Raw genomic sequence first — 21,980 nt, 5'->3', positions numbered from 1 at the left:
CTCTAGGTCATGCACAACCAGAAGTAGTTGGAGATCACATGTCTGTCATACTTGAGTTTTAAATGGGGTTTAAAGCAAGTCCCTTAACCTCTGCACTATCTTGTCAGCCTCAAAACTATGAATTTAACTGAGATAGCATGCTTGTTTATATATTTTTATGGAACATTTTTTTTCTGAATTTCCAACTTTATGAGAAAGGCTGACAACTTTCTTTTATAAGCTTTTTGGTAGCAGAAGGTTTCCTTAGAAGTGTTTATGAATTCAGGAGCCTCTGCCTATATTTAAATCTCTTATTGTTTCAATGTTGATTCTGATTTCAGTGTTGTGGACTATCAGGAGTCATATCCAGGGTTACTCAGGACCATATAATATTGAAAGTTAAATTTTTGATATCCAGTGTGCAAGGCATGGCCTCTACATACTTGAAATACTACTATGGCCCTATACAAATAAACTTTAATAAATTCACCGAAGTAGTTTAATAAATTTTTATAAATATTAATATCAATTTATGAAGAATGATAAATGCACATTAAAATGTTCCATGCCAAGAGATTTAGTTCTTTCATTCTGTTCTTGAAGACAGTGTGGAAATTTAAATATTGCACACTATGTCATAAATGAGAATAGATTCATATCCTTTTCCTTCTCTTCTAAATAAATATTTATGAACCTCTGCATCCATATATCCAGCCTGTCAGCCAGACAGCCATCTCACATATTCATATTCACTTTGTCCAAAATTTTTTTCAAATAGTTCTTTCTGTATAAATGATTTTACTACCTATACAACACTTTTAACTATATGCAACAAAGTGGCTGCAATTTGGAATATTACATTTTAAGCAATAATAGGAAAAAAAAAGAAAAAAATCATTCTAGGAAATCAATTAGGAAAGAAATAATATGAGAATTTTAAGTAAATGCCAGGTAAGTTGAAAAAGAAATAGGATTTTCCAGGGCGGGTCTCCAGAACGTGAAAACCGGTGGGCTTTCGCAGAAGCCAGCTGCCCTGTTTGGGACATCAGGCAGGGAAAAGCCACGAATCTGCGCCCGCCCAGTGGAGCCTAACTGTGAGTGCTCCTTGTAAATGTTTCTCTACTGTCCTCTTGCGTGAAACTCTTGGGAGTGGGGCAAAAGAGGCTCCAGAAATCTGCTCTCCCAGACGCCATTTCCAGGGCGGGTCTCCAGAACGTGAAAACCAGCGGGCTTTCGCAGAAGCCAGCTGCCCTGTTTGGGACATCAGGCAGGGAAAAGCCACGAATCAGCGCCCGCCCAGTGGACCCTAACTGTGAGTGCTCCTTGTAAATGTTTCTCTACAGTCCTCTTGCGTGAAACTCTTGGGAGTGGGGCAAAAGAGGCTCCAGAAATCTGCTCTCCCAGACGCCATTTCCAGGGCGGGTCTCCAGAACGTGAAAACCGGCGGGCTTTCGCAGAAGCCAGCTGCCCTGTTTGGGACATCAGGCAGGGAAAAGCCACGAATCAGCACCCGCCCAGTGGAGCCTAACTGTGAGTGCTCCTTGTAAATGTTTCTCTACCGTCCTCTTGCGTGAAACTCTTGGGAGTGGGCAAAAGAGGCTCCAGCAGAGCACGGCTCCGCTTCGCTACGCGGCCGTGCGCTCTTTCTAAGAAAAGAACACCATCGTAACAAGAAGAAAAAATTACACTAAGAACTGAGCTATAACACAGAAGCAAGCATTCCTCTTCGAACTGTCTTCTCCGTTGAATGCTTGGGCCTAAGATTTGATCCAGTGTGAGGCTTCACCCACAGAGGACTCCCCTCCCTTAGAGACAAGTCAGCCCATCCAGAAAGGGCGGAGCCAGAGAAGTGTGCTGCCTACATCATATAGCCAATGAATACCACCACAACACGTAGAAAAACCCAAAATACAAGTGTGACAATGGGGAAACAACGCAGGCCAGCATCAGACATAGAGAATGAAGAGGACAATTCTGATGACCAGATAATGGCCAACCAACTAATCAACCTCTCAGATAAGGACTTTAGACTAGCAATATGGAATATGTTCAAAGAACTCAAAGAAAACATGAATCGAGTTGAACAGAACACTAATAAGAACCAAGAAAATATGAAGACAGAAATCACAAAACTCCAAACTGAAATAACATATCAATTAACAAGCCAGAAAAAGTCAGTAAACAAAGTGAATGACAAAATGGATAAGCTCTGGGACAGGGTATCAGAAGCTGAGAATAGACTTGGTGCTGTGGAAGATGAGATACATAACAATTCCATACAGCAGGAGAGATTGGACAAAAAACTTAAAGCAAATGAGCAGACAACGGAAAAATTAGTCAAAGAATGGGAACAGATGAAAATAGAAGTCTATGATAAGATCAACAAAAACAACTTAAGAATCACTGGAGTCCCAGAGACCCAGGAAGAAAATTCCCAGGAAGAATCAATGGTCAAGAACATCATTAAAGAGAAACTTCCAGAGCTAAAGAATATAGGTGATCAAATCCTACATGCTCGAAGAGTACCAACCAAAAGAGACCCCAGAAAAAACACCCCAAGACACATCCTAGTCACAATGACAAATCCCACAGATAGAGACAGAATTCTGAAAACAGCAAGATCAGAAGGGGAAATTACATTCAAGCAAGCTTCCCTGAGATTTATAGCAGACCTGTCACCAGAAACGCTCAATGCCAGAAAGCAGTGGTGGGATATTGTGACAACACTGAATGAAATGAATGCTTCACCCAGAATACTATACCCAGCAAAACTCACTTTCCGGTTTAACGCAAGAATACATGGTTTCACAGACAAAAAACAGCTCAGAAACTTCACAGACACAAAACCAGTCTTAAGAGAAAAACTGAAAGACCTAATCTAAGACAAGACTACCCAAAAGACACACCAAATTTTGAAATAAAGATGGCGTTAAATCCCAGGACAATTCTTTCTCTCAACGTCAATGGACTAAATGCACCAGTTAAGAGACACAGAGTGGCTAAATGGATCAAAAAACTCAATCCAACCTTCTGCTGCCTACAAGAAACGCACCTGAATAGTCAGAACAAACATAGACTCAAAATAAAAGGCTGGAGAAAAATTATCCAAGCAAACAACACCCATAAAAAAGCTGGAGTGGCCATACTAATATCAGATAATGCAAACTTTATACTCAGGAAGGTTGTAAGGGACAAAGATGGACATTTTATATTAATCAAGGGGTATGTAGAGCAGGAAGAAATAACTCTCCTAAACATATATGCACCGAATGAGGGGCCAGCAAAATATTTAATACAAGTGTTGACAAATCTGAAAAATAATATAAATAACAACACAATAATTGTGGGGGACCTTAACACGGCTTTGTCAACACTGGATAGGTCAACCAGACTGAAACCCAACAAGAATATACTAGACCTGAGGAGAGAAATGGAAGAAAGAGGCTTAGTGGATATATATAGGACACTCCATCCACAGAAACCTGGATACACATTCTTCTCCAATGTACATGGGACATTCTCCAGGATAGACTACATGCTGGCACATAAAACATACCTCCATAAGATCAAGAAGATAGAAATTTTGTAGACTGCCTTTGCTGACCACAAGGCTCTGAAATTATTTGTGAACTCCAAAGGGACTCAGAAGAAAAACCTTAACACCTGGAAGTTAAACAGCCTCATACTCAATAACCAGTGGGTCCGAGATGAAATCAAGGAGGAAATCAAAAGGTTCCTGGAAACAAATGACAATCAAGACACAAACTCTCAGAACTTATGGGACACAGCAAGAGCAGTACTGAGAGGAAAATTTATAGCTTTGCAAGCACACATCAGGAAGGAAGAAGGAGCTTACCTGAGTAGCCGAATGACACATCTAATAGAACTAGAAAATGCTCAACAAAAGGACCCAAAAATAGGAAGACAGAAGGAAATAACAAAGCTGAGAGCAGAAATCAATGAAGTGGAAACCCAATAAACAATCCGAAAGATCAACGAAAGCAGAAGTTGGTTCTTTGAAAAAATAAACAAGATTGATAGACCACTGGCAAACCTAACAAAGAAAGAGAGAGAGAGAAAATTGATAACTCGTATTAGGAATGAAAAAGGAGAGATCACTACTGATATGAGAGAGATTCAAAGGGTAATCAGAAACTACTTTGAGAAACTCTACGCCACTAAAAATGAGAACCTGGAAGAAATGGATAAATTCTTGGACTCTTATAATCTTCCACGGTTGAAGGAAGAGGATGTAGCATATCTAAACACCCCCATCACCATAGATGAAATTAGAATGGTAATCAAATGTCTGCCGAAAAACAAAAGCCCAGGCCCAGATGGATTCACTAATGAATTCTTTCAAACTTTCCAAGAGGAACTACTACCAATCCTGGCAAGACTCTTTCATGAAATTGAACAAACGGAAACACTTCCAAATAGCTTTTATGAAGCCAACATCACCTTGATACCTAAACCAGACAGAGATGCTACAAAAAAAGAAAATTACAGACCAATATCGCTGATGAATGCAGATGCAAAGATCCTCAACAAAATCCTGGCAAATAGGATTCAATGCCTCATTAAGAAGATCATCCACTATGATCAAGTAGGTTTCATCCCAGGAATGCAAGGCTGGTTTAACATCCGTAAATCTATCAACATCATACACAACATCAATAACAAGAAAAATAAAAACCACATGATCATATCAATAGATGCAGAGAAAGCATTTGATAAGGTCCAACACCCATTCTTGATCAGAACTCTCAGCAAGATGGGAATGGAAGGAACCTTTCTCAATCTAGTTGAAGCCATCTACCCCAAGCCAACGGCAAATATTATCCTCAATGGAGAAAAACTAAAAGCCTTCCCTCTAAATTCTGGTACAAGACAAGGCTGTCCTCTCTCACCACTCCTACTCAACATAGCACTGGAAGTACTTGCTATAGCGATTAGGCAAGAAAAAGATATCAAGGGAATCCAGATAGGAAAGGAAGAAGTCAAGCTCTCACTGTTTGCAGATGACATGATACTCTACTTAGAAAACCCTAAAGCCTAAGAAAAAGCTTCTAGAAACAATAGACTCATATAGCAAGGTGGCAGGCTACAAAATTAACACACAAAAATCAATGGCCTTTTTATACACCAACAGTAATAAGGAAGAAATGGACATTAAGAAAACAACCCCATTCACAATAGTGCCACACAAACTCAAATATCTTGGAATCAACTTGACTAAAAATGTGAAGGACCTATACAGAGAAAACTATAAAACTCTGCTCCAAGAAATAAGAGAGGACACGCGGAAATGGAAATGCATACCCTGCTCGTGGATTGGCAGGATTAACATCATCAAAATGGCAATACTCCCCAAGGCATTATACAGATTTAATGCTATCCCTCTAAAGATACCCATGACATTCTTCAAAGAAGTGGATCAGACACTTTTGAAATTCATTTGGAACAATAAACACCCTCGAATAGCCAAAGCAATTATAGGGAAAAAGAATATGGTAGGAATTACTTTCCCCAACTTTAAACTGTACTACAAAGCAATAGTTATCAAAACAGCATGGTATTGGAATAAGGACAGGCCCTCAGATCAGTGGAATAGGCTTGAATACTCAGAAAATTTTCCCCAGACATACAATCAACTAATTTTTGATAAAGGAGCAGGAAACCCTAAATGGAGCAGGGAAAGCCTCTTCAACAAGTGGTGTTGGCACAATTGGATAGCTGCTTGCAAAAAATTGAACTTAGACCCCCAGCTATCATCATGTACGAAGGTAAAATCCAAATGGATGAAAGACCTCGATATCAGCCCCCAAACCATAAGATATATAGAACAGCACATAGGCAAGACACTCCAGGACATTACAGGCATCTTCAAGGAGGAAACTGCACTCTCCAAGCAAGTAAAAGCAGAGATTAACAGATGGGAATATATTAAGCTGAGAAGCTTCTGCACCTCAAAGGAAATAGTGCCCAGGATACAAGAGCCATCCACTGAGTGGGAGAAACTATTCACCCAATACCCATCAGATAAGGGGCTAATCTCCAAAATATACAAGGCACTGACAGAACTTTACAAGAAAAAAACATCTAATCCCATCAAAAAATGGGGAGAAGAAATGAACAGACACTTTGACAAAAAAGAAATACAAATGGCCAAAAGACACATGAAAAAGTGCTCCACATCACTAATCATCAGGGAGATGCAAATCAAAACAACGATGAGATACCACCTCACACCACAGAGAATGGCACACATCACAAAGAATGAGAATAAACAGTGTTGCCGGGGATGTGGAGAGAAAGGAACTCTTATCCACTGCTGGTGGGAATGCCGTCTAGTTCAACCTTTATGGAAAGCGATATGGAGATTCCTCTAAAAACTTGAAATCGAGCTCCCATATGATCCAGCTATACCACTCCTAGGAATATACCCTAAGAACACAAAAATACAGTACAAAAACCCCTTCCTTACACCCATATTCATTGCAGTACTATTTACCATAGCAAGACTCTGGAAACAACCAAGATGCCCTTCAACAGATGAATGGCTAAAGAAACTGTGGTACATATACACAATGGAATATTATGCAGCTGTCAGGAGAGATGAAGTCATGAAATTTTCCTATACATGGATGTACACGGAATCTATTATGCTGAGTGAAATAAGCCAGAGAGAGAGAGAAAAACACAGAATGGTCTCACTCATCTATGGGTTTTAAGAAAAATGAAAGACATTCTTGCAATAATAATTTTTAGACACAAAAGAGAAAAGAGCTGGAAGTTCCAGCTCACCACAGGAAGCTCACCACAAAAAGTGATGAGTTTAACTAGAGAAATAACTACATTCTGATCTTTCCTAATAATGAGAATGTATGAGGGAAATGGAGAGCCTGTTTAGAGTACAGGCAGGGGTTAGGTGGGGAGGAGGGAGACTTGGGACATTGGTGGTGGGAATGTTGCACTGGTGATGGGTGGCGTTCTTTACATGACTGAAACCCAAACACAATCATGTATGTAATCAAGGTGTTTAAATAAAAAAAAGAAAAGAAAAAAAAAAAAAAGAAAAAGAAATAGGAATTTCCCAGAAAAAAAACCTAACAGTTACAAGAAGACAATCAAGTAACAATGCCCACAGGCTAAATGTGACAATATTTAAAGAAGATATATATATATATATATCTTAAAATATACTTAAAATCATGTTTAAATTTTATATAGATAGATAGAAAATCATATTACTTTAAACATGATTTTAATTATATTTTAATATGCATGAGTGATAAAAGCCAAATATAAAAATACATTTTAAAAACTGACTAAAATTTTGCTTTTGCTATTTAGTATCTGGACTTTTATTGTTAGTCAAACTCAAAACAAAGAAAATGTTTCTATACTGAGTAAGCGCTTAGTCATAAAGATTATAAAAGTACAAATCACAGTTTATGGTATCTTCAAACAATATTTTTAAAGGTATGAAAAAATTTATTTAGTTTGTAAAACTTTACTTTCGTAATATTATATGCCCTTGGAACAGGAAGAAATTGTTAGTTCCAAAAGTAAATATTTAAGTTAAATTTATAATGCTTTCAAACATCAGATATGAGAAAAGTAACTTATCAGATTTTTCATACATCATAATAGAAATGGTAAAATAAAGGAATAAACAGAAACAACCCTCAAAACAGAACTAAAATATAATCTGATAGTTAACATTTATTCCTATGATATATTCATATATATGATATATATCTCACCTTATACTGCTTTTTGCAGATTAAAATTTACACATAACTATTAGTTTTAACTCCAGTTCTTAATGCCAGTCCCGTTTTACTTCAGCTGTATTTTTATAATTTACAGTACTTATACACATATTAAGTCAATTTTATTTGAGTAACTTTGTGAAAGAAACAAATATGAGGTCATTATAAATTATCAAACATATGTTTTAATAATTGCATAGGTTATTGATAGATATGTTCCATTATTTTACAAAACTCACTTGGCTTCTTGTAGAAATTTTATTTTCAGTTCCTGAGGAAGATCTTCCTTGCATGTTTTAACAGCAACAGGAGTTTTATCCTTTAATATGCCCTTAAAGACTTCTCCAAAATTACCCTAAAAAATACAAATATATTATTTGGGATATGCAAATTAGTTGGGATATAAAGCACCTTATACAATTTTGAAAAGACAAAGAGAGAACATAACAATTATTTTTATTTAGAAAGCTAAGTGAAAATAAAGTTGGAAATATAGCTATTATAAAAATATTTTTGAAGGATGAGAATAGGGTAAAGAAGAAATTCGAATAGTGTTAGAAGAAAAAAGTTTTCCTGCTTTTTATTGTCCTTCACAACTTTACAATTCTCTTTATGCAATTGATCCATAAATAGTAATTAAAATAGTGATGATCATACACTGTTTCTTTACTCTTATTATTCTAGATGATTCCCTTGCCAAATCCACAACCTTGATTAAATATTCTGCACGTATACAGAGGCAATTGTGGTTTGAGAAAATTCACACTCATGTCAACTGTTTTCATTTATGATCACTCCCATGAACACTTCTGGATGTGGTTTGAACCCCAACTCCACGCATCAAAATTATGAACACAACCTTTAAAGGACTCACTAATACATTTACAGCAGTACAAATTTCAAGACAATTTATAAATTCAATAGTAACAAAGATCTTATATTTCAAAAATTCAGGTTAATTCTCTACTCAATATTACCATAAGTTGTTATTTCTTGTTTATTTTTTATTTTTAATGTGAACAAAGTGGATTAAGAATTTTTCACAGTATTTTTTAAGGTACATAGTGACAATGAATAGGGCCATTCCCACCACCAGTGTTGTCCTTCCTCCATCCCTGTTCCCAGCATACATCCCATATCTCCCTCCCTTGCTCCCTGGTATGCGAGTGTAACTGGTCCCTCTATGTATAGCTTGTTGTAGATTGGGTATTGATTCTGTTGTTGTTGACTTTGGTTTTGGTGTTTAAGTCTGATACTTTTTTATTTCTCCTCAATGTTCATACAATTGTTTAGTCCTGGTACCATTCATTTCCTCAACCCACTCATTTATGAAAACAAGATGATTCAAATTATGTGGTTCTCTTGGAAAAAAGAATAAAACTGGGAGGAGTCTGTCCAGAGAGTATAAATATCAATTTAAAGGAAGAAAGGGAAAAAAGAAGAAAAAACATAACTAAAACCAAAAACAAACAAACAAACAAAAAACTAACAAAAAACCAAAACCAGCAACTACAAAAAGCACAACATCAACAACAACAAAAAAATACAACAATCAAATAATAACCACAAGAATGAAAAAGAAAAAGGAAGAAGGGCTGGTGTGGCAAGGTTTTGTGCTTCTTTTTTATTTTTTATTATTTTTTTTGCAAAGGCACAGTAAGTATTGGGGCAATTAGGGAATTCCCTTGGCCTAAGAGATACAGAGTTTCTCTGCCCATGAAGCATACTGTCACGGGAACAACTACAGGCTTCATACACGCTTATATTTACACACCAAGGTCTTTTTTTGGTGCCAGAAAACTTTTTGCTCAGTTGTGGATGATAAAATCAAGCCTAGAGATCTTGGTATTTTCACAGGTCAAAGAATGAAGCCTGGGATAGAGTCTTTCTTTATGGTTCTAGAAGTTCTGTTTAATCACTGTTGTTGTAATCAGTCTTCTGTTATTAGTGGTCTTGTAGTTTTTTTTTTTTTTTTTGCAGATTCTAGGTTGAAGCTTGCTGTAGATTGCATATTGATTCTGTGGATGACTTTGGGTCTGGTGTTTAAGTCTGATAATTTTTTATTTCTACTCAATGTTCATACGACTGTTTGGTCCTGGTACTATCCATTTTCCTCCCCCACTCAATTTATGAGGCAGGACAAGATGATTAATGTATTTCTGTTTGACAAAAGAAAAGAAAAAAAAAACCCTGAGAAGAGTCCATCTAGAAGTTATACATATCAATTCAAAAAAATGAAGGGAAAAAAGAAAACAAAAACAAAAACAAACAAAAACAAACAAAAACAGCAACAAAAAAGCAACAACCAAATAATAACCATGAGAATAAAAGAAAAAATTAAAAAATAAAAAGGAAGGAGGGCTGGTATGGCAAGGTTTTGAACTTTTTTTTTCATAGGCACAGTATGTATTCCAGAAATTAGAACAACTACAGGCTTCGTACATGCTCATTTTCACACCCCAAAGTCTTTTTATGGTACCAGGAAACTTTTTGCTCAGTAGAGGATGATAAAATCTTTCTTCACGGTTCTAGAAGTTCTGTTCCATCACTGTTGTTGTAATCAGTTTTCTGTAATTAGTGAACTTGGTTTTGCACAAATCCTTGGATAAAGCCTAGAATAGAGTATTTGATTATGGTTCCAGACGTTCTGCTCAGTCAACAGTTGTCAAAGTCAAACCTCTGGAATTAGAGATCTTGGTTATTCTACAAATCCTAGGCTGAAGGCTCGGCTAGGGTCTTTCTTATTGGTCCTAGGGTAAGTTCTGCCCAGTCATGGTTGCAAAGTCAGTCCTCTATAGTTAATGATCTTGGTTTTGCACAGATCAAAGGACAGCATGTCTTCTGATTTCATCTTAAAGTTAGGTAATGGATAAGACAATCTGCTCTTAGATCAAGTTGTTGCCATTTCCTCATTGTCAGGATTTCATATCAAAACTAGCGCAAGTTGGTGCCAGAGCAGTATTCGGAATTTCCCAGGGGGAGTATGGTTCCTGGTGCTGTTGTAGGGAACTATGTAAGTTCTCTGGCTCCGCCCTTTCTGGATGGGCCGACTTGCCTCTAAGGGAGGGGAGTCCTCCGTGGATGAAGCCTCACACAGGATCAAATCTTAGGCCCGAGCATGCAGCAGAGAAAACAGTCCGGAGAGAAATGCTTGCTTCTGTGATCCAGCACAGTTCTTAGTGTGATTTTTTCTTCTTGTTGCGATGGTGTTCTTTTCTTAGAAAGAGCGCATGGCCGCCTTACGAAGCAGAGCCAAATTGCTCTGCTGGAGCCTCATTTCGGCCCACTCCCAAGAGGTTTACGCAACAGGATAGTAGACACACACACACAGGCAGCACTCACAGTTTTTCACAGTCGGGCCCCACTGGGCAAGCGTAGTTCTCATTCGATCGCTGGGCAGCTTCAGAATGCAGTATTTTGGGGGTTCGCTTCCCAGGACTCTGAGGAGAGCTTCAAGAATTCAAGAAAGACAGAGAAGCACAGGACAGGGCTCCCTTCAGGTTCTCAGTTTCCTCAGAAGAAGCACAGCAGGGCAGAGACTCAGCAGGTAGAGCAATTAGCACTCTGCCTGGCAACTCCCACGGCCAGCCATTTCTAATTCACTCACTTGCTCGCTGGGTAGCTTCAGAATGTAGTTTTTTTTGGGTTCGCTTCCCAGGACTCTGAGGAGAGCTTCAAGAATTCAGGAAAGAGGGGCCGGGAAGGTGGCGCTAGAGGTAAGGTGTCTGCCTTGCAAGCGGATGGACAGCGGTTCGATCCCCCCGGCGTCCCATATGGTCCCCCCAAGCCAGGGGCGGTTTCTGAGCTCATAGCCAGGAGTAACCCCTGAGCGTCAAACGGGTGTGGCCCAAAAACCAAAAAAAAAAAAAAAAAGAATTCAGGAAAGACAGAGAAGCACAGGACAGGGCTCCCTTCAGGTCCTCAGTTTCCTCAGAAGAAAAACCTATGTAAGTTCTATGTCTGGAATCTAGGCTTCAGGATTGTACAGTCGCTTTCTGATCACATGGAATCTAAATTGGTCCACATGATCAATTCTTTAAGGTGGAAATGCTCCTATTTTATAAAATCTATGAGTTCTTATCACTAGTAGATAAGAACTTGTTTAAATATATATATATATATAATTTCCTCCTTTTTAGTATGCCTTTGCAAAAAGAAATGGTACCATATTAATTTGCTGGTGCATTTGAGGGTAAGAATGTAAGGCTACGCAATCTCTGTGCCCTGGTTTTGACCTGAGCTTTAATCTGAGGCAAAACTTTTTCTTGTAGGTTTTCATACCAAGCAGAACCAACACAAGTGAAACAATCGCACTCCTGGTATCTATCCCCAAGACAGGAGGACATTCTTCATAAACTATGTATGCACTCTACTATTTATCCCAGAGCTCAGCACAATAGCCAAGATTTTAAACCAACCTTGATGTCCAACAACAGATGACTGGATCATGAAGATGTGGTACTTATACACAATGGAATACTACATAGCAGTTAGAAAAGATACTATCATGTAATTTACAGCAATATGGATGGATTTACAAAATACTATGTTAAATGAAGTAATCCAAAAGAAGGATAAATACAGAATGATAGCATTTATCTGAGGTATTTAGAATATAAACCACATATACATATAATACTCCATGAATGGTGTAAAAGGCAAAAACCCTTAATCCCCTGGCTTCCGGGTTTATCTACCTATTCCAAGACCCCTCCCAGGAATGGGCCGGGTCTTGCAGGTAAGATCACACCTATTATCCGGTTCCCAAGACCCCTCCCAGAAATACGTGGGTCTCAGATAGGTACCCTACAGGGTAGAATCTCCAAGCACTGTAGATGTCAGCATATAGCAGGGAATAGTGTTCAAATCAAGTGGAAGAGGGACAACACAAAGCCTCGACTATCCATTATGCTATAAAGAAACCAGCAAAAAATAGAGACAGTGGTTAGGAGTGAACAGGTTTGTAATCAACCTCTACCTATAAAGGCCTATAATAATGTCCTAATGTATTAACCCATAAAACTAGGTGCAGAATGATACCAGGACCAGTCATGTGAACATGTAGTGTAAATAAAAAATGACCAAACTGGAACACCAAACAGAATAAATACCCAACCTATAACAAGCTGTAAGGTGGCGACCAGTTGCACTAGGATTCTGAGGAATAAAGGAGGGATACGTGGGAGACATGCTGGGAACAGGAGTGGAGGGAGGACAACACTGGTGGTGGGAATGCCCTTCATTCATTGTCACTATGTACCGTAAATAATTCTGTGTAATAAACTTCAGTCACAATAAAAAAAAGAAATATTAAAAAAAATACTCCAAATTACCCATTTCCTTTTGTTTATGTTTACTAGTAGGACCTAAAGCATATGACCATTCAGACCACTGATGCAGTCAAAGGCGCACCATAGACTTATATGTTATAGGTTCACTCATGGAATATGTTTTTGAAAATTACAATTTACTGTTTTTCTCTTTTATTCTACTTCCTCCTTCCTTCTCTCCTTTCTTCCTCTTCTTCATCAATTCAATCTATGTTAAATAAAGCCCACACTAACAATTTCTCTTTAGGAAAGGAACCCCGATACATAAGATACTACAGAGAGTAGCCACCTCTTATAGTCCTCACATTGCTTAGTACTCTATATGACATAACTATGCTTATCCTAAAATGTTCCAGCCACTCCACTAACTTCATTTAGCAAAGTCCACCCAATCAGGGATGAAATGCCTAAAAATTGGAAAACCTTGCAACTCTATTGTAAGGCCCAATTTACTTTTTATTATTATTATTATTATTATTATTATTATTATTATTATTATTATTATTATTATTATTATTATTTTTGGTTTACTTTGGGTCACACCCGGCAGCTTTCTTGGGTTACTTCTGGCTCTATGCTCAGAAATCGTCCAAGCAGGCTCGGGGGACCACATGGGATCCTGGAATTCCAACCACCGTCCTTCTGCATGCAAGGCAAAAATGCCTTGCCGCTGTGCTATCTCTATAGCCAATTAACTTTTTTTTTTTTTTTACCAAATTTACTTATTTTTTTCTCTTCTATCTTATCTTTTGTTTCTCTTTCTTTCTCTCCTAATCTATATATTAACTAATCATTTATCTTTTCTTAATTTAATTATTTCTTAAGAGCTCAGACCCATCCTATGAGGGTCAGGACTTCAACAACAACTTAAGAAAAGATCTCTAATATCTGACTATATGTGGGCATGACTTTGTAGACAGTACACTCCTGACTGCCAAACATAAATTATAAACAATCTATGCCTATAGAGTATATAGCCCTTATTATATATTATTCCTCCTCTCCCCTTGAGAAATCCTTCTATCCTTTCATCCTCTGATACTGATCAGATATCCATCTTTATTTAACCCTTTCTACCTTCAATTCTTAACTCTTTAGGTACTGAGACCAACCTCCTGCCCCAATAAGCCTCCACCCAGCTACCAAAGAAAAGGACACTGTCTCAGTCCCACATCTTGTGCACCCTAGCAAGAAACTGCAACCAACACTTCTGCAGATTCATGCTATGTAGCCCTTGTTCTTCTCAGCTCCCCCTCCAAATGTGGACTGTTGTATTCTACTGGACTCAACTCCAAAATGACCCTCAGCTCAAAGACATTACCTGATCCCTTACCGCTGTAAATCATTTCTCAAACTCAAAAAGACCAAGGTGTGAGATGAAGATGTGCTCTGGATTTTCCCCCCAACAAGAACTTAAAAGACTTAAATGGGGGTGGCTATATTTCCTTTGAATGTTTAATACCTCTATAATAATACCTCTTACTGTGTTTATTGCAATATGTAAAATTAGCCTCCTCCATCACTTCTTTTTCTTTACTTTTTTAATTTATTTTATTTATTTTCTTTCTTTATGTTTTATTAATAATTTTTATTTTGACCAAAATGGATTACAAATAATTCACAGTAGTATTTTAGGTACATAGAGACATTGAATCAGGGGCATTCCCACCACCAATGTTGTCCTCCCTCCACCCCTGTTCCCAGCATGCATCCCATATTGTCCCTCTTTTACCCCCGGACTGCTAGGATAAGTGGTCCCTTCTGTGTCTACCTTGTTGTAGATTGGGTATCAATTCTGTTGTAGTTGGCTTTGCGTTTAGTCATTTTTATTTCTACTCAATGATCATACAACTGTTTGGTTTTGGTGTATTTTTTCATCAGTTGTTTCTTTTATATAATCAAATAATCAAAGTAATCCAAATGTAATACAAGTAATACAAGTCTCTACTTAAGTTTTACCCTCATCATCTTACACATTTCTTCCTATTATAGTCCTGATTGCTTATTAACATATTATGAAATTATCAACTTTGTCTTCAAATAAAATTTGCATTTAGTTAATACCTGTCTCATATCTATCTGGTAAATTCCTCCTTTAAATATCTTTGAAAAACAGTATTTAAAAATATTTACCAATTAAAAGCTATTAAAAACTAAAATACTGATGAATTTGCTTCCAAATTCCCTTTATTCTTCATATTACTTAACACTCTAACATATACCCCTTTGCAATGCTTATTATGATCTGTCTCTTTATTTAGAGTATTTTTTTTCCACACCTGGGTGCTCAGGGATTACTCTTGTATCTGTATTCTAAGATCAGTCTAGTGAGTGCTGAGGGCCCATACACAGTGCCAGGAATCAAAACAGGACTGTTTGCATGTAAGGCAAAAGACTTATTTCTCTGGTCCCAAAGGAATTCTGTTTAAATTGAACGTCTAGGAATATCTACGCCCGCCCAGTTTTCCAGACTGTGAGAAACTGTGAGTATTGCCTGTGCGTGTTTTTCCACTGTCCTGTCTCCTGAACCTCTTGGGAGTGGGCCGAGAAGGGCCCAAAAAATAGCTCTCCCAGAGGCTCAACCAAGGGCTGGAATGCCAAGGAACTGTGTCCGACCATGAAAACAGGCTATCCGCAGTATTCTGCACAAAGGCAAGTCCCCTGTTTGTGATGTCAGGCTGGGAATATCTAAGCCCACTCAGTGGTTCCCAACTGTGAGAAACTGCGAGTGTTGCCTGTGCGTGTTTTTCCACTGTCCTGTCTCCTGAACCTCTTGGAAGTGGCCGAAAAGGGCCCAGAAAAAATAGCTCTCCCAGAGGCTCCAGAAGAGCACTGCCACTCTGCTTTGCTTCGCTTCGTGGCTGCGCACTCTTTCTAACCAATGAACCCCACCACAACATGCAGAAAAAAAATCACATTACAAGCGTCATAATAGGGAAACCTCGCAGGCAAACACCATGCACAGATAATGAAGACAAGAGCGCCATACCCTAAAAAATTCCAACCATCTGATTAACCTCTCGGATAAGGACTTTAGAATAGAAATATGGAAGATGTTTACAGAACTCAAAGAAAACATAAATTGACCTGAACAGAACACAAAGACAGAAATCAGAAAACTCCAAACTGATATAACAGATCTGAAAAACACGGTAGCTCAACTGAAAAACTCATTGGATGGCCTCTCCAGCAGGGTAACACCAGCTTAGGACAGAATCGGAGTGCTGGAAGATGAGATGCAGAAAAATTCAACACAGCAGAAGAAATTGTAAAAAACCTTAAGGCAAACAATCAGGCAATGGAAAAAGTACTCAAGGAATGTGAACAGATGAAAATAAAAGTCTTGATAAACTCAACAGAAACAACATAAGAATCATTGGAGTCCCAGAGACCCAGGTAGGAGATCTCCAGGAAGAATCAACTGTCAAAGACATCACCAAAGAGATACTCCCAGAGTTAAAGACTATATGCAATCAAATCCTGCATACCTTACGAGTACCAGCTAAAAGAGACCCGAAGAAAAACACCCCAAGACACATCCTCGATACAATGACAAATCCCACAGATAGAATACTGAAAGCAGCAAGATCAAAAAGGGAAATTACATTCAAAGGAGCATCCCTAAGACTTACAGCAGACATGCCACAAGAAACTATGGTGGGATATTGTGACAAGACTGAATGAAATGGATGCCTCACCAAGAATACTGCACCCAGCCAAACTCATGTTCAGGTTTGAAGGAAGGATACATAGCTTCATGGATAAACAACAGCTCAGAAACTTCACAGATGAAAAACCAGTCTTAAAGGAAAACTGAAAGGTCTACTTTAAGACAAGAGAGACCAACAAACACAGCAAACTTATCTACAAAGATGACATTAAATCCTATGACAATTATCTCTCTCAATGTCAATGGACTCAATTCACCAACTAAAAAACACAGAGTGGCAAAATGTGTCAAAAAGATGAATCCAACCTTTTGCTGCCTACAAGAAACACATCTGAATAGTCAGAACAAACATAGACTCAAAACTAAAGGCTGGAGGAAAATCATCCAATCAAACAACACCCTTAAAAAAGCTGAGGTGGCCATATTAATATCTGATGACACCAACTTTATACTCAGAAAAGTAGTAAGGGACAAAATGGACACTATGTACTATCAAAGGATATGTGCAACAGGAAGAAATCAGACTTTTAAACATATATGCACCCAATGAGAGATGAGCAAATTATCTAATACAATTACTGACAAATCTGAAAGAAGATATCAATAATAACACAATAATTGTGGGATACCTCAACATGGCCCTGTCAACACTTAATAGGTCAACCAGACTGAAACCCAACAAAAACATACTAGCCCTGACAAGAGTAATGGAAGAAAGAGGACGTGTGTGTGTGTGTGTGTGTGTGTGTATGTGTGTGTGTGTGTGTATAAAATATATAGGACACTCTACCCCCCAAAAACCTGGATATACATTCTTCTCCAATGTACATGGGTCATTCTTCAGGATAGACTACATGCTGACACATAAAACATACCTTCATAAAATCAAGAGTATAGAAATCTTGCAGACTACCTTTGCTGACCACAAGGCTCTGAAATTAGATATGAACTAAAAAGGCAGAGAGAAGAAAATCTTTAACAATTGGAAATTAAACAGCCAGGTATTGAACAACCAGTGGGCCGAGATGTAATCAAAGAGCAAATCAAAACTTTCCTGGAAACAAATGATAATGAAGAAACAAATTGCCAGAATCTATGGGACACAGCAAAAGCGGTCCTGAGAGGAAACTTTATAGCTTTACAAGCACACATCAGGAAGAAAGAAGGGGCATACCTGAATAGCTTAATGATGCAACTCATAGAATTAGAAAGTGCTCAACAAAAGGACCCAAAAATAGAAAGATAGAAGGAAATAACAAAGTTGAGAGCAGAAATCAACAAAGTGGAAACCCCAAAAACAATCCAAAAGATCAACGAAAGCAGAAGTTAGTTCTTTGAAAAAATAAACAAAATTGATAGACCATTGGCAAAACTCACAAAGAGAGAGAAACCTGATAACTTGTATTCGAAATGAAAACGGGGAGATCACGACAGATATTGCAGAGATACAAAGGATAATCAGAGCCTACTTTGAGAAACTTTATGCTACTGAACATGAGAATCTAGAAGAAATAGATAAATTCTTGGACACTTATAACCTTCCACAGTTCTGTAAGGAAGATGAAGCATATCTAAACACCCCCATCAATACTGAGGAAAATGAAACTGTTATCAAACATCTGCCCAAAAAGAAAAGCCCAGGCCCAGATGGATTTACTAAAGAATTCTTCAAAACTTTTCAAGAGGAGCTACTACCAATCCTAGGCAGACTCTTCCATGAAATTGAAAAAATGGGAACAATCCCAAACGGCTTTTATGAAGACAACATCACCTTGATACCAAAACCAGACAGAGATGGTGCCAAAAAAGAAACTTACAGACCAATATCACTGATGAATGCAGATGCAATGATCTTCAACAAAATCGTGTCAAATAGGATCCAATGCATTATCAAGAAGATCATACAGTATGACCAAGTAGATTTCATCCCAGGAATGCAAGGATGGTTTAACATCTGTAAGTCTATCAGCATCACACACAACATCAACAACAAGAAAAATAAAAATCACATGATCATATCAATAGATGCAGACAAAGCATTTGATAAGGTCCAACAGCCATTTTTGATAAAACTCTCAGCAAATGAGGAGAAGAAATGAACAGACACTTTGATAAAAAAAAAAGGAATACAAATGGACAAAATGTTCATGAAAAAATACTCCTTATCACTAATCATCAGGGAGATGCAAATCAAAACAACAATGAGATACCATGTCACACCACAGAGATTGGCACATGTCACAAAGAATGAGAACGATCAGTGCTGGCGGGTATGTAGAGAGAAAGGAACTCTTATCCACTGCTGGTGGGAATTTCGTCTAGTCCAACCTCTATGGAAAATGATATGGAGATTCCTCCAGAAATTGGAAATTGAGGTCCCATTCGACCAAGCTATTCCACTCCTAGGGATATACCCTAGGAACACAAGAATACAATGAAAAAAAAAAAAACCCTTCCTCACATCTATATTTATTGCAGCTCTATTCACAATAGCCAGGCTCTGGAAACAACCAAGATGCCCTTCAACAGACGAATGGCTAAAGAAACTGTGATACATATGCATAATGGAATATTATGCAGCCGTCAAGAGAGATGAAGTCATGAAATTTTCCTATACATGGATATACATGGAGTCTATCATGCTGAGTGAAATAACTCAGAGGGGGAGAGAGAGAGAGAGAGAGAGAGAGAGAGAGAGAGAGAGAGACAAAATAGTCTCGCTTATGTATGTGTTTTAAGAAAAATAAAAATCATTTTTGCAACAATCCTCAGAGACAATGAGAGGAGGGCTGGAATTTCCAGCTTACTCCATGAAGCTCACCACAAAGAGTGGTGAGTGCAGTTATAGAAATAACTACACTGAGAACTACCATAATCATGTGAATGAATGAGGGAACTGGAAAGCCTGTCTAGAGTACAGGTGGCGGTGGGGTGGGATGGAGGGAGATTTGAGACACTGGTGGTGGGAATGTTCCACCGGTGAAGAGGGGTGTTCTTTACATAATAGAAATGTAATCACAATCATATTTGTAATCAAGATGTTTAAATAAAGAAAAAAATTGGACCTCTTAATTAGTAAGGAAAGGATTGTTAGAAATTCTCCACCAACTGCTCTGGGCTAGTGTTTCAGGGCCAAATATGTTTCTGTTTGGACCCTACAGTGTTAGGATACCCAACCCAGGCTAAGATGATGGGCTCTGAGGTCTCCTGGGGCTGGACTATGTTATTTCAGAGGCTCAAGTAATGCCAGGAAGCAAGACAAATAAATACAGTGGCCTATGGAAATAGTTCAGTCCAACACTTTAATAACTAACACTCCCCGACATGATGGCACATCTCTTTGATGTACCTCATACTAAAAAAATATGAGAACTCCAGCTCACTAAAACTAGTGTGTATAAACACCAAAAAAGAGTTCAACTGCAGGCAAATACCACCTGAAATGCGCAAAAGCATTAGAAACCATGAGTATGCAAACCTAGTCACTGTAAAAAGAACAAAGGGAAGATGAGCACAATCTTCATCAGCTATTGCATTTATTAAGAATTTTTATCCAATTCACTTACTAAATAAATATTAACAATAGAAACATCTTCCTAAGGCAATTTAATGCTTTCACCTGTAAGACACGTTTTAAAATAATAAATTTGATTTCAAGAGGCATTTACTTTCTCTAACATGTATAGGAATAAAAAAGTTAATCTGGCAATTTTTATCTAATTAAAAATAATGAATAGTCGCTAATATCTATTAAAATGCTAAGCCAGAGGTTTAACTGATCACTGAAAATATGTGATGGTTTAACCCTAAATATTTGAACTGTATTTGAGTATATACATCTCATCAAAATGTGCAAATGTTATATGTAAATGTACATATTTATATGTAAAAATCCCAAATCTATGATGATAAAGCTCCTAATTTACCAGGAATCTACTGTAAACAAAAACTGATAAATTTTTGTAAAAATTTCATGTGACTATTAAAGGCCTTCCATTTGTGTTAGCACACCTTCATATACCTATGAGTTGAAAGAAAATTCCAAATAAATGTAAAGGTAAATATCTACCTTTTAGCAAAGATTTGGAGGACACTCCCAGTGAGAAACAACTTGGCTGTGTGGGTTCAACATTCAATGTCCAGGACCTATAATGCTTTGTGACTGGCCCAGTATTTCTGTGAGTCACAAGAGCTACAAACAAAAATGCTCAGAGTAATGCTGTGTGACTGAACCCAGCATTTCTTGGAGTCACCAGAGCCATAAACAGAAATGCTCAGAGTATAAGAGGGCTAGGCATATTAGTGTCCAGGGAACCATGCAGTGCAAGGAAGCAAACTCAAGCACTCTAGTCCTTTGAGTTACCTCTCAGGTACAAGACAAATATTTGAACTTATATATCTGCCCTCTCTGACCATTATGACCATCAGGAAAGCTAAATTTACAAAACAAAAATATTGAAATGTGCCTAAAATACTCTTATAGAAATATTGTTGTTAGAAACAATAATTCTATATACAATTCTGAAATCTCAAATAGTATTTCTTTTGAGTTCATATGTATAAACAGAAGTAAATATACACTAGTTTCTTTCACAAATCTCAGCTCATTAGTTTTAACTTTCTAGACTCTAATAAAACTTTTCCTGTATATATATATATATATATATATACAGGAAGATCTAAAAGCCACAAAACTTAAAGCCATATGTATATACACACATTCATATTTATAAATATTCTTCTTTCTTTAAATCAAGAATCATTTTTAAGCCTCTCAATAGTAGGCATCCATTTATTTCAGTGGCCATCACATAATTTACATGTACATGTGTGGAATTGTGCTTTTAGTTGCTAACAGATATGTGATCCAGGGCTGGAGAAATAGCACAGTGGTATGGCATATTCCTTGCATGCGGCTGACCCAGAAAGAACCAGGATTTGATCCCCAGCATTTCATATGGTTCCCTGAGTGAGGAGCAATTTCTGAGCTCAGAGCCAGGAATAAACTCTGAGTGCTGCCAGATGTGACCCAAAAACCAAAAACCAAAACAAAACAGAAATGTGCTCCTTTTTGCACAACAGAATATAAGAAAAGGATAAAGTATCTTTCTTATCAATACAACAAAGTCTACTTATTACTTACCTTGCCAATTAATTCTCCCAATGTGACATCCTCATGATTGAGAACCCACTTTTTATCCTATGAAAAGAAAAATCACAAGC

The 21,980-nt window shown here is 37.6% G+C and overlaps 1 protein-coding gene across 1 annotated transcript in view; it reads right to left on the bottom strand.

Annotated features, from left to right (window-relative positions):
* FER (FER tyrosine kinase) overlaps positions 1-21,980 on the bottom strand; it is a 430,623-nt gene that overhangs the window by 124,459 nt on the left and 284,184 nt on the right. Inside the window, exons 14-15 of the mRNA XM_049769126.1 lie at positions 21,901-21,957; positions 7,997-8,112 (exon numbers count right to left, since the gene is read on the bottom strand). Of these exons, the coding sequence (XP_049625083.1) occupies positions 7,997-8,112; positions 21,901-21,957 (173 nt within the window). The remainder of the gene's footprint in view (positions 1-7,996; positions 8,113-21,900; positions 21,958-21,980) is intronic.

This window comes from Suncus etruscus, chromosome 2 (genome assembly GCF_024139225.1).
Source record: "Suncus etruscus isolate mSunEtr1 chromosome 2, mSunEtr1.pri.cur, whole genome shotgun sequence".
In the NCBI taxonomy this organism is placed as follows: domain Eukaryota; kingdom Metazoa; phylum Chordata; class Mammalia; order Eulipotyphla; family Soricidae; genus Suncus; species Suncus etruscus.
The sequence above is the reverse complement of the archived record's forward strand: the minus strand, read 5'-3'. Positions and strand labels throughout refer to the sequence as shown.